Raw genomic sequence first — 14,037 nt, forward strand, 5'->3', positions numbered from 1 at the left:
TCACCCCTTTTATCCTCGTGATATTTTCCGTTACAGAAAAATCACTCTGCGTCTTCGTCAGTAGGGTCGTTTGCAGTTTCATCTCTCGTTACTACATCGTCTGAAGAGTATGTTATTTCCAGATGTAGCCCCAGGATTTCGATCTGATGAGTCACTCATATTTCTTTTTTTTTTTGTCTTTTTTGTTATTTTCTTCTTACCTTTTCCCTTAATATTTGTTTCGGTGTTCTGTTTTCTTTATCTGAATTTTTTCGTTGTGCATGCGATCTTCTTATATAAAAAAACTTGGAGATTATTGCCGATTTTGCTGGCTTACGACCTATATTGCTTGCTAGCTCTCAAAAAAAAGCAATAATTAATATCTGTACTGTGTGCTACGGTACTAAAGAATATAGCCACCCCCTCTTTTCCCGTGGATGTCATAAGAGGCGACTAAGGGATAACATAGTTCCGCTACCACCTTGGAACTTGAAAAGCCGACCGATGGCGGGATAACCATCCAACTGCTGGCTTTGAAATATACAGGCCGAAGACGGGCAGCAGCGTCTTCGGTGCGACAAAGCCAGCCCTGCGGTCACCAACCCGCCTTCCCAGCGTGGTGACTATGGGCAAAACACATGAGTTCACGCTATTTTTGGCGTAAACTTGTGGAGGCCTATGTCCAGTAGTGGACTGTAAAGGCTGTAATGATGAATTAATATCTAGTCATAAAATGTGCATACAATTTGGAATATTCCAAATTATGCTCACTTTCGGTATTCCAAATTAACAACTAACATCCCAACCTAAAATTCGATATCACATTTTTAATTCTAGAAATATTCACAAAATCATAGTAACATCATAAACTAACAAGTTTACTTAACAGCTTAAATAATTACAATGAAGATTTAAAGAATTACAGTAAATTATTATCACTGATTGCATTCTTATCGAAAAAGTTTTCAAAGCAGACGTCTCGTTCAATTGAGGCTGGTAGCCGGAATGTCAAGATGGCGTCTAGTTTTTAATATTTTTTGGCTTTGTGGGTCGTATGACATTATGTTTAGCGCATAAAAACACAGATGGCATTTATATTTATTTAGATATCGAAGTATTCCAAGTTATCTGCAGTATCCCAAATATGCTGCAGTTCCTCTACTGTTTTCAGGCAGTATTGTGTTCCTGTTGGTGAGTAAGGTGACCAGAGCTCCTTGGGGGGGGGGGGGGGGGATTGGGGATTGGATCGGCAAAGCGCTTGCGATGCTTCTGGTGTTGCGTCTATAAGCTACGGTAATCGCTTACCAACAGGTGAGCCATACACTTGTTTGCCGACCTAGCGATATAAAAAAAAATAGTTGACTATTTTTTCGTCTACCTACGTTGTATTTCTTGTCGATGTAATTGAAGTCGGCTTTTTTCGTTTGCAAGCAAATACAATTATTAGAATCTCTTTAAATTTCACTTTTACCATAAAAGAAAAGAATATATTTTTAAATACCTGATATGTCGTACTTCGTATCGGCATATTTTTTAACTTTTTTTTTATACAAATTCCGTCCTGACAACAATAAACAAAAAAGAATCATCGACTTTGTTGCAGCCATTCCGAAGTTATATGCGTACATGCATTAATGCGACACATTTCAATTCATACCGATGAATTTTTAAATAAAAACCAATAAAGCTAATATTTACTTTTCTGTCAAATAAAGAGAAAAAAAAATATCAAATAAAAAAACCCCCAAACGAATCTCAAAAAATTCTTTAATTTCGTCAACCCTGCGGATTGTAGATCGGTATGCAGAACACGTGGTCGTAAGTTCTATCCTCGCTTGAAATATTCGTATCATTAAATGAGGTGTGACGATGGAAAAATAAGCTGGCTATACCATAATTGTGGTGAATTTTAAACCAACTTTAAAAAGGATGAGGTTCGGAGGAATCCGAAGATTTTTTTCTTCTTTTTTATGTGTTTTACGTCATAATTTTTACTGGATGTACCGTTTTTTTTTTTTTTATTTGCAAGCTACTGTTTATCGTGTGGTGCAATTATGCGTGATCTTTTTTCGAAGTTTGCAGTACGAGCAGTTTTTGAGTTATCTTTAATACCTATTGTGTATTGTACCAAACTTGTCGAGATGAATTGATCTCAGTTTATTTATTTTTTTGTCTTAGAACAAAGACAATAATTATACCAGCAGTTTATGATTGTTACATCATATTTATTTATTTATTTATTTAACAATGTATGTACACTAGGATTGGAAAAGGAAATAGCTCTTATAAACAATGCTGGTACAAAGGCACTACTTATCCCATGATGGAATCTCTTCCAGTAGTCCCGCTACAGGAAACTTATAAAACAGTCGCAAAATTAGCGTGTACAATCTAACCATATTGAGAATAAAAATATAATATATAATAAATACATAATTGTACAATATATAAATACACACATACATAATAATGTATACACACGTAGATACAGATAATATGATACCTATACTTATGCATACACGAAAACACATTTACGATACATAATATAATACATACGATAATATATTCCAATACGCATAAGGACATTTAATTAAATTGATTTTAGACTAGGATTGATTAAGGTAGAATTTTCTTAGTCTTTTCTCAAATAGCGATTGTGTTTTGCATTCGCGAATTTCATAGGGTATCATATACAATATATAAAGAAAAAAACAATAAAAGATATATATTTTTTCTGTTGTAGAACAGAACAAAGTCATACAACCGAATTTTTATTTAATTTACAAATAGCTATTTAAAAAAAATATTTACAGGAGATGAACAAGGGTTTTAGAATTAACAGCATAAACACAACAGAGAAAAATTATTATTCAAAGAAATATAAATTTAACGTTTGTTGTATAAACTTTATAACATCTCTAAGCTAATACTCGTATGGTCAGTACCTATACTCAAATATTTCATTCATAACTTTAAAAAAAACCACAATCGATTCCAACAAAACACAATACACACCTCGACACGAAACTATCAATTTCTAATCCGCCTCCAAAACAAGCTTAAAATTTAAAATAAATCAATACATTGTAAACCATTCATTGATCTAGGAATGAATGGCCAAACAATGAATGGACAAGTAGATCGCCAGACAGCAAGGCGTCGCATTATAAAGTATGGTAAGGTAACGCTTCTTAGAATGTCTTTTTGACTTATGGAAAGAAACGCAGGTGGTCATTATATCCTTTCAATGCCATTTCCGTCCGGTTTTTGTATTCTTAAGAGTACTTTAGATAATTGTATTCTAATGTCGAATTTTAAGAATTTAACTTTGAACGAATGCATTGTCGAGAATTTCAGGCACGCTTTTGTTAATTGTTTATTAATGTAGCTGAGAATTTTAATGTCCTTAGTAGAATTTATTGGTGATTAAATAGTTTTAAATTTGAAACGAGTATTTTAACAGCTAATATAAATAGGTATAATTATTAAAATTAACTTGAAATAAATTTATAAGCTAATAGTCAGTGAGACTGTGTATTTTATGTAACACGGTATATTTAGAGTGTTTTTTGTTCGTATTAAGTTTTTGTTCTTTATTTACTTTGTTTGTCATATTAAGTGCAGCCGTCCGTGACGTTCGAGATATACAGAGAAAGCTATCTTCCTATTTTACTTAAAACAAGCTGGCTCGGCGAACATCGTATTGCCATGTTTTTGAAGTAAACTTTTTACGCACGCTTGACTTGGTGAGTAAGCTGGTGAATGCGTGACGAGAGCGTTACGAAGAGTGTGATTGGCCGAGGTGAATGGAAGTTGAGAGGGAGATATAAGTTAGTGAAGATAGAAAGAGAGAGAGTTACGTTTCGTTAGTTTTACTTCAGTCGTGTGGTCTAAAGCACACTCGTCTTTTTTCCTTCTTGGATTTTTATTTACATCGATACAAAACTTATTTTGACAATAACGACCAAAAAAAAAAGCAAATAACCTATTTTTTTTGGGTCAAATAACGCGTGTATTTCGTATTTCGATTAATTATTACTTGGTAACTATCTTATATTAGTCTAATTGCAAAAGGTAACAATTACTTGTCAAAATTCAGATCAATCAAAAGATCGATATCATAATTGACAACTATTAACGTTTCATTTCATAGAACTTATAACAAAATTATTTAATATAATAATTACACCCACCTGGCTATTTTGACAATCCGTGCACCCTCTCAAGTTTGACCTAACCCTTTAATAGCTATATTAAGCGATTTTTACTCTTAACTTTTCAGTATGTGGGTGTTAAATCGTTTGTATACATTTTCGTAAAGTGCGGTAATGTTTGCAGCATATTGTTCCATTGTTCTGATCTTGATGCGTGATGGTTTACGAAATCGACAGATAATTTTTTTTTTTTGTATTTTTTTTTCAATGAAAGAATATTTCGTCAAAGGGTTTATTTTTTTTGAGAAGTATTTTTTATCTGTTTATCTTACGTCAAATAGAGTAATGAGTGTAAAGAGATTGAAACGATATTGTAAAGGTAAAAAATGTATACATTTCTTTCGCGATTTTTTTTAAATAATAATAAATATCTATAACACATACGCAAGGTATATTATTACTGCTTTCAAGTATTGTGTTCCTGTGGTGACTAAGGTGACCAGAGCTCCTGCGGGGGATTGGGGGTAGGGTCGGCAACGCACCTGCAATGCTTCTGGTGTCGCAGGCGTCTATAAGCTACGCTAATCGCTTACCATCATTCCTCTACCTCTGTCAATCGTTTATAATATTACGATCTTTTGTAATGTATTTATGAATGTATTATTGTCTATTTTATTAGAGGAGGACTAATAATCAAAATAAAAAAAAAATATTCAATACGGCTTCAAGCCACTTTTGAATCGTTATTTCGCTAATTATAAATAAATAATTTTTTAATTAATTAACTGTGATATTTATGTATAGCCGTAGAGGGAATAAATAAAGCAGTTGGATCCTAACCTATAGTTGAATAAGTTAAATTAAAGAATACGGGAGATGTAATCTTACTGGAATTGGTTCTGATGGACCGTGATTAAGCACTTAAGGAAATCTGAGATTCTCGGATTGCTATATGACACTCTCTCTCATGACCATTGATGGTTGACTGGAAGAGATCTCTCCTAGAGATAAGTCCACCTGTGCTATTAACTTTACGTGTAATTTTCTATACATTATTTTTAGGGCAATAAAGTACATAATAATAATAATTGATTCGGCGTGTAACATCCCACTGCTTGGCATATGCCTCTTTCTGTATGAACATGGGTTTCACAGAATTGTCAGAGATATGCTAATCAATTTAAAAATATATACAATTCACAACTTAAGAACTAAATATTTACAGATAGTTCTGGTCTAAATCATATGCGTGTTAATAGTGCCCAGAATGCTGGCATCCCCGTTGAATCGCTACGCCGATTCTCTGGGCAAATAATGCCCTGTTGTCACCAGTGGAGGCAATAAGGCGAAGAGTTATCTCATTAAAAAAATTATTAGCACTGCTACTCCATGGTATGGTCCAAGTGTTTCGACTGCAAACGGCACAAAGATGTAATTTGAATTTAGTGACGAATATTTGTGCCGCTTAGTCGTTTCAGCTTTTTCCGCTTCTCTCTTTTAAAATAAAATACAACATAACTCTAAAATGAAATTTCTAACGGAAAGTTAAATTTCAAATTTCTATTTCAACTTTGATTTATCAATCGACACACAAATAAGTGTTTAATACACAAATAAGTTTTTGAAATGATCAACTTCTACAAAGCTTAATATCTTATTTTATATTATTCTAATTCTTCAGACATTACTTACAATAAAACACCTATTACCAAACAATCACTCAAAGTAAATAAGACATCAAAATCCCATTAAAACATACATATAAACACAATAAACAAAACCGGTATCACCGAAATACATTTCAGTATAACATTAACAATCCCACAGTACACTTAACGTTCAAATCCTAAAGAGTTACTCTCAAATCATTTGTGACATGATAATAACATCCACAATTACTGCTATAACAATATTATAAAGCCCTTTAATATTTCATAAACTAGTTCTTTAATAAGGGTCCCTGTAGGGCGGGGCTAATGTATACCCACCCTTCAGCGAGTATCAAAATCACGTGTGCAGCATACGGCTCATATTGTAGGGTATTCATACCTAATTAATGCTGTTACTTGCTGCGATTGAAAGGTCTTGATTGTTGTTATCGGGGTTGATTATCTTTTTCTTAACCGACTTCAAAAAAGGAGAAAGTTATAAGTTTCACTGTATACATATTGCATTTTATGTATGTTCTTTAATTAGATTATACTTTGAATTTAGTACCATTGTTACGAAGTCAAGATCTGATGATGGAATTTTAGGAAATATTTAATAAAAGAAAAACAATGTTTATACTGTACGTAGTATAAAAATATTTGTATCCATTAGTATTTTACAGTATCTGCTTCTTTTTGTAACGAAAGGAATCAGAACATCTACAATTTCAATCTCAAATTCAATATTGACGTCATAGATGCATAAACTTAATTTGGTATAGTACCTAAAGTAACAGTATATGAAGTTATAGTAAAATGTGAATAATTTGACGTGTACAAGTATTACATTGTGAGTAGATGATATTTTGCTGTAAATACGTGAAATCTATGTAATAAAAAAATAATCATTTTGAATATTTACACATTCTGAATATTTTCAATAGTATAACTTGACTATTTTATAGCTTACTAGCTTAATTTGAATTAATTTATTTTGTAAGGACGTAATTTATATTTATGCACTCACACTAAATGTGAACAAACTTTGAATGTTTTTGACTTTTTGTTTTAATATTGCTCTCTGACATTAATGTTGATTTTATTTTGTATATTTATATTGAATTTAATTTCGAATATTTATTACTGTATACTAAATGGACAATTTTTATTTTGACTTGTTTCGATTTTGACGATATTCTTAGTAATTTAGGAACACCTGTAAAAAAGTAGGCAATTATCTAGATACCGATGCTAACTTTATTAATTTTGTATTTGTTGTTGTACTACTTGTTGGTGTTGACTTATGAATAAATAAATAAATAAATAAATCATCGAAATTTGTATCGTTCTTTTTTTTTGTGTTCATTATTGTCTGTAAAAAGGTTTTGTATAAAAGAAAAAATATACATATTATATTCATGAAAAAATAAGGTTGTATAAAGTTCTCCGGATCATGTCCTTAAAGTTAGTTTAAATTATAGTATTTGATTGAAGTAATTTTTACACAGCAGTTATCGAATAATAATTAACTGATAAAAATTTAATATTCGCAATAATAACACAACAATGAAAACGTACGCATGTAAATTTTATTAGTCCCGCTAAAACAGTAACCAAATTGAATTTAATGAGACAGATATGAGGGATGCTAGCGAGTCATACAAAATTATTCATAGCTACTAAAATGTTCCATTCATAAGAATACGTTTTTTTTTCACTAACGTTGGGGCTGACGGCCGACAAAAGGGTGGGACGGGCCAAATAATTGCCAAAACGCTTCGAGTGAGGCCTATTGTGTTTATTTACAATGGGGTGCACTAAGTGGGGGTAGTTTTTGTAATTGTTACTTTAGATGATCTCGCCCTTCGTAATCAGTCACATTTCGAACGGCACGCGGAGCACTACAAAATGTCTCGTTCATTCTTAGTGGACGCGTTAATTAGTGAGACGAAGGATTGCAAGAAAACGGATTTGTCTAATAATCCACTGCATACTTACACAAATTTAATGTCGCATCATTTAGACACAAGGCCAAAGTTTCTGCCATATCCTTATCCAGGAGGATTAAATAATCTGTTAACTCTTGGGTTGCAACATCAACAGCGAACGCCGGATTTATTCAGACCGTTTTTAGAACACCTAAACTTTCGGTATCCTCTCATTAATCAACTTCCTCGTCAGCCTGAAGTTTACGAACCAGTCCAGAATGAGAGTCGTTCATTTGAAACTTATTTCAAATCTGAAGATGAACCAGTCAATTTTGTGAATAAAAGAAAAAAGTCAGTTTCTCCGTACTTGCATCATCCGTATAAACCTGTTGCTATATCGCCTTCAAAGAGCCAAGGTCAGAGATCACCGTCTTTATCCAGTGAAAGTAGAAACGGTACGCCGAGTCCGCCACTAGCTCATCCCGAGGAACTTCTCCCGGGCTACTCCAAGGATCTAAAACGGATGCCCTTGAAAGAAGATTCTAGTAAGCGTATACGAACAGCCTTCACAGGAACCCAGCTTCTAGAATTAGAAAGAGAATTCTCAATGAACATGTACTTATCGAGATTGAGAAGAATCGAAATCGCTTCTAGGCTGAAATTATCTGAAAAACAAGTGAAGATCTGGTTCCAGAATCGCCGTGTAAAGTTGAAGAAGGAAGAGAGTCCCATGACTAGCGACGGAATGAACAAGAAATGCTGCTGCTCGAAGGCTTCTTGCTCTTCCAAAAACAGTTCGACATCGTGTGAAAACGACCAGGAACAAATAGACGTGGTCAGCGACCATGACGGAAGTTTCGAAGCGCAGAACCTTTCAAGATATTCGTGACTTTAGGAAACTTAATTTCTGAACTAGTTTTAAAGTAATGTGTTTGACGTGCTAACGCTGAAGCCGAAAGAACTTTAGTGATTTAAAAAAATGCAGTGATTTTAATGTAAATATTAATTTATAAATATTTGTAATTTGAATGGTGATATGAAAATATATTTTCGTAAATTTTTTACCGCTTGTTAGATATAAATAAATTTTATACGATATAGAATTATCCTGTTTGATTTCTCTGCGGAATGTCGTCGGATGATATTCGAGGGGATGGATAGAATGGCATCGCTAATTTTATTAGGGACTTGGAATCTCAAGTGTTGCGGGGTATCGGGATATTTTCATTTGACGTAGGTACCTATCTAGCCTTGTTTACGATCTGAATAAAAACCGATTACCGAATTGGTATTGAAGGAGATTCATACTGTTTGATAAAAATCTTCTTAGAAATTATTAGTTCCAACTAAATGTAAATTATTTTAGTTAAAAAAAAATAGTTTTAAGTTATTGACGAATCATAAATAAGAAGAACTATGAAACAAGAAAAGTTAAGGTACAGTTTTTCGAATTAAGCATACAAAAAAATATTCATATTCATGTATTTTTGTGTTACATTTTGTAATTTTAGCTATTTAATTTTTTTTCTTATCCTTGTTTTCATTTGCGTAATGGGTACAATCTCGTATCAATTTATTTTTCGATAATACTAAAAAAACTTACATCATTATTATACAAAGTAATATGTACTAAATTACTAATAATATTAGTTGAAAATATTACCAATTTATAATTTCATTATAAATAAATAAACAAGTCAAATCAAAGAACCAAAGTCTATTAGAGTTAATGAAAAATCACACCACTGCATCGTTCCTACTGTCCCACTAGTTTTAATCCTATTATGAGAATAGTAAAGTAAGTCAAACAAAAATAAAATGTAATGGAACCCTATCCAAATTTTACACTTGATCAATTCAAGATCAATAAGCTAAACAAATTCGGCTATTTCTTTATTTTATGTTTTCCCATATTTCATAGAATAGAAATTAATATAATTTAAATAGAAAATTTAAGGAAACGTGACAATTGATTTAATCTCTCACTTTGATAGCTATCATGACAGAGTAACATACGTTTAATAAAAGGTTACACAAATCCAATAAGAAAGCAATCATATACGATACTAAACCACGTAAATAGATTTAGAAATACTAATTAATTGTGTTTGCTAGCAAACGAAAAAACCCGACTTCAATTACCTACATCGACAAGTAATACAACGTAAGTAGACGAAAAAAATTCTAGTTGCCACTACGATTTTCGAAGAGTCCCCTCGATTTTTCCGGAACACCATCATCAGATCCCAGTTTCCTTATCATGGTACTACCCTTGGGATATGTCAGCTAAAATATGTTCACAAAAAAAAATATAATTTTAAATCAACGTGAAATAATTAATATTTGTATATTCGTCTGAAAAAGTTTCTTTCAATGGTTCCAAAACCACACGAAATATTTGGCCAATCAACAATAAACAATACAACAGGGAAGACGCAAGGTTAATTGATATGTCTGATGTAGATCCATCCTGACTAATGATTGCTTACAAGTTGACACCTTCATTAATTGAGGCCAAATGTCTTTATTTATTCCACATTAGTTATCTGGAAGAGATCTGTAATAATACTGACTGGTGTAGATTTTTGAATTGAGGAGTAAGCTGATGAATGCGTGACGAGAGCTTTACGAAAAGTGTAATCGAGTAAGGTGATCGGAGCAAGAGAGAGAGGTGCGAACACACATTTTCTTTCTCTCTTTCTCTCATAGCCAGTTACGTTTCGTATATCTAAGAGATAATGGAGGCATATTGTGCAGAAGTTTTATTTCGGTCGTGTGGTCTAAAGCACACTCGTTTTTTTTTTTTTGTATTGTGTAATTAACTGTATGTTTGTGCGAAAAACGAATGAGTAAATGAATAACATTCGTTAGTATCATAGTTATCATTTCACAAAAAGTGTAATTATATGTAGTGTAATTATGTATTTGTATAAGTATATTTGTATTTTGGTGTGTATCTTTATATGTATTTGTTAATATGTAGTATGTTACATTTTTGTATATATATAAATTTTACTATCCAATAATTTTTTTTGTTGTTTATTTTTTTTTCTTCTTAATAAATACTTCTTGCACTATTTGCCTGGCTATATGAAACACTTACCCATGGCCATGGGTTGACCGGAACAAATCTCTTTCAGAGATAAGTCCACCTTTGCCATAAACCTTACTATATTATTTTATGTTTCTATATGTATTTTTGAGTGCAATAAAGTATATAATCATATTATTAAATACTAGCTTTCCGCACGCGACTTCGCCCGCGTCGACTATACGACTCTGACTATTCCGTTTTCTCCTTTTAAAAATGTCACTAACAATCCGTAACAACGTAGCATTCATTCTGTTGGCGAAAAACTTCTTTTAAAATCGGTAAAGTAGTACACTATTCATTACAAACAGACAAAACAAAAATAGTAACTATTTCTCGTTCTAGTATCAGCATAGATTCCGATTTCCGATTATTACGGCATTACGAATATTTTCAGAACTAAGTTCTGTAAGAGATTGTTAACAACAATTACATCGCGTTTGCATAATGTATCTGTGTGCTCACTCTGTATTTAATAAATAAATAACTACTTATATAAGATGATATGATAAATACATTACGCAAAAAAAGACATTCTAAACTAAAACACGGGTGCCATCGTCGGAAATGGCCAGCATTTTCCAGCCCATCCATTTGTCGGTACTGTCAACGTTCATTAATCAATTAAAAGCTTTTAGATAGTAAATGAATGAATGCAAACAAGGTACCTATATGCATTAAACTAGACCATTGACGCAGTTTGCAGTGACCCTGCTTTCTGCTCTGGGGGTTGTGGGTTCGATACCCACCTCGAGTCTGGGTGTGGTATATGTATTGATCTATATATTGTCATTATTTATAATATGTATTTATCAAAAAAAAAAAATATGTAGCTATATCAGGCGTTGCATATGCTCACTGTAGGAACAGACGACCGTATTGTCTATAATTATGTATGTTATAGGTAATTATTTATTTATTTACTACCAATTGTAGTAGTTTGAACACAGGAAAATTAAAGAAGTAAACTTGAATTTTAAATCAATATATGCCCGATATATATTATTATATATTAATATTACTTATACATATAAGCCCGATAACCCGCAGTAGAACAGCGTGGTGGATTAATCTATCGGAGATTATACTACTACTACTTCCTACATGGGAAAAGAGGCCTATCCACCAGTGGGATGTTACAGGCTGAATCGTGTTAGTTTTCTTTAGTTTTTATGTGTTAAAATTAATAAGTTGAAAATCCCCTAAATTTGGTAAAAAATTTATGATTATTCTGATTATGTATAGTGTACGGTCTACCTACTTCAATACGAAGTTAGGAGTAAGGAAGTTGATTTAAAAAATATATTCAGTCTAATATCATTAGTGTTCCAAGATGCTCAAAATATGAATTATGGTTTTTTATTGAACAATTTTAATACAAATTCTAAAGTAAAAATAATAATAATCAGTAGATCATATAATGCCATTAAAGAAAAATTGTAACCTTTAATTAAAATCAAGTTACCCTATCAAATATAAAAAAAACTAGCATATTGTATTTCAGTCTGTTTAGCTCCCAATAATCAAGTCCAATTATAAAATCACAACGTAAAGTTAAGCCCCACAAGCTCCCACGAGGGAATATTTGCGAACGACCATCATCCATCTAAAATCAAATAACGTAATTATTTGCCGAAACCATTTATTATCTATGGCAGGACGCGTGCATCCGAATTACCAGAAAAATTTATTATTATTCCAAAAATTACCAACAACGCTATCTCTACGAGATAAGGATCAAATTTGATTACGATTACTATTATTAAACGCATTTGTAAGTTTGTATTAGGTTTGAACTCTGCTATGTTGCAGTAGCTCAATAAAATGCAAAGATCAGTTCTGAAAATAATATGTAGTCTTTAATAGCTTAAAATAAGGTTGAATTTAATTTGATAAAAGCTTTGAAAAATGCATTTGTATATTAGTAAAGTCATAGAACGCCACGCGGCAGTTCATTGGTATCTATTTGAATTTGGAAACCATTTTGAATTTGTTTTTCATCAGCCGGTTCTTCTTTACGTCTGAGCTGTCATTAAGTGTGTTCTCATTGTTGATCTGATTTATTTGTATTAGTTCTCAGCGAGCGATCGAGTGGGGTGGGAAAAGTTTATTTGTTGATAATTTGCGTCATTTAATTTCGTTATTATAACGCAACCGTATCTATATTTTTTTCTTTATATTTGTCAACCAACAAACTTTTTTTAATGAGAACTTTTTTTAAATAAATAAGACGTGACAAAGTCACAAAATGTAACATGTTAATTGATTTATTAGAACATTAATATTTTAATGTCATATATGATATACAAACATTATTTAATAGTCAATGTTATTAACGATATCTAAATATTAACGAACATTATGTAAATATTATTTTAATGGTATTTTATTCTGACTTATAGAACCTAAATAATAGAAAGTGTACATTTTGTCATTAAAATGAAATTGATATTTTAAGTAGGTTGCCAGATCAAAGGATTCACAAAATTCGATCAAAAATCCATTAAGATTTGTCATCAACGCTTTTAAATATTTAATTTCTTTTAGAAAAATATTTTCAAATTTTTCGTATTTACGAATTAAACATTGTACTTATCATTATATTTTCAATGATAAACAAACAAAACAAATCTAAGATTTGTTCTTCTTCCTAAGTTTCTAGACTATGTATGGTCAAATTGCAATATTGACAAGTTACAACATGACGCTTTGCTAAAATACAGATGGGTAATAATTAAAAAATTACTTCAATGTCTAGTGCGTCCTCAAAACAAATTTTTGCAATACTCTCAATCTACTTAATTGGCGATCTTACAGTTTTATTATACCTACGTATAAGAACATCGCGGTTGCAAATTACAGATTGACAGATAAAAGTAAAAGAAAATACATTTTTGTCTCCTGTATCGACTTTGAAGTATTCATTTTTTATACAACTAGGTCGACAAACAAGCAACGTCCCTCCTGATGTATAAGCGATTACCGTAGCTTGTAGATGCCAGCGACACTAGAAGTATCTCAAGCGCAAAGCCAACACTAACCCCGACACTCCCCAGGAACTCTGGCCACCTTACTACCGTTGCTATTAAGCTTTCCAAACAGGCTGTTTCCAACTTTGAGTATGATATTTCGTTCTATGCCCTGCCTCAACCAAAGTGTCCTGCTATTATAATAATAAACAAAATAAGACCAGTATTACAGTAGTATTAGTACTATTTTAAGCATCCTTTCCGTTA

General features: G+C 32.0%; 1 protein-coding gene across 1 annotated transcript; it reads left to right on the forward strand.

The window, feature by feature from the left end:
* Positions 1-7,690: 7,690 nt before the first annotated feature.
* Positions 7,691-8,599, forward strand: LOC123658618 (GS homeobox 1-like). The gene has a single exon (XM_045593986.1). It carries the CDS (start codon positions 7,691-7,693, stop codon positions 8,597-8,599), a length of 909 nt encoding a protein of 302 aa, XP_045449942.1.
* Positions 8,600-14,037: the final 5,438 nt, after the last annotated feature.

This window comes from Melitaea cinxia, chromosome 12 (assembly GCF_905220565.1).
Source record: "Melitaea cinxia chromosome 12, ilMelCinx1.1, whole genome shotgun sequence".
Lineage (NCBI taxonomy): Eukaryota > Metazoa > Arthropoda > Insecta > Lepidoptera > Nymphalidae > Melitaea > Melitaea cinxia.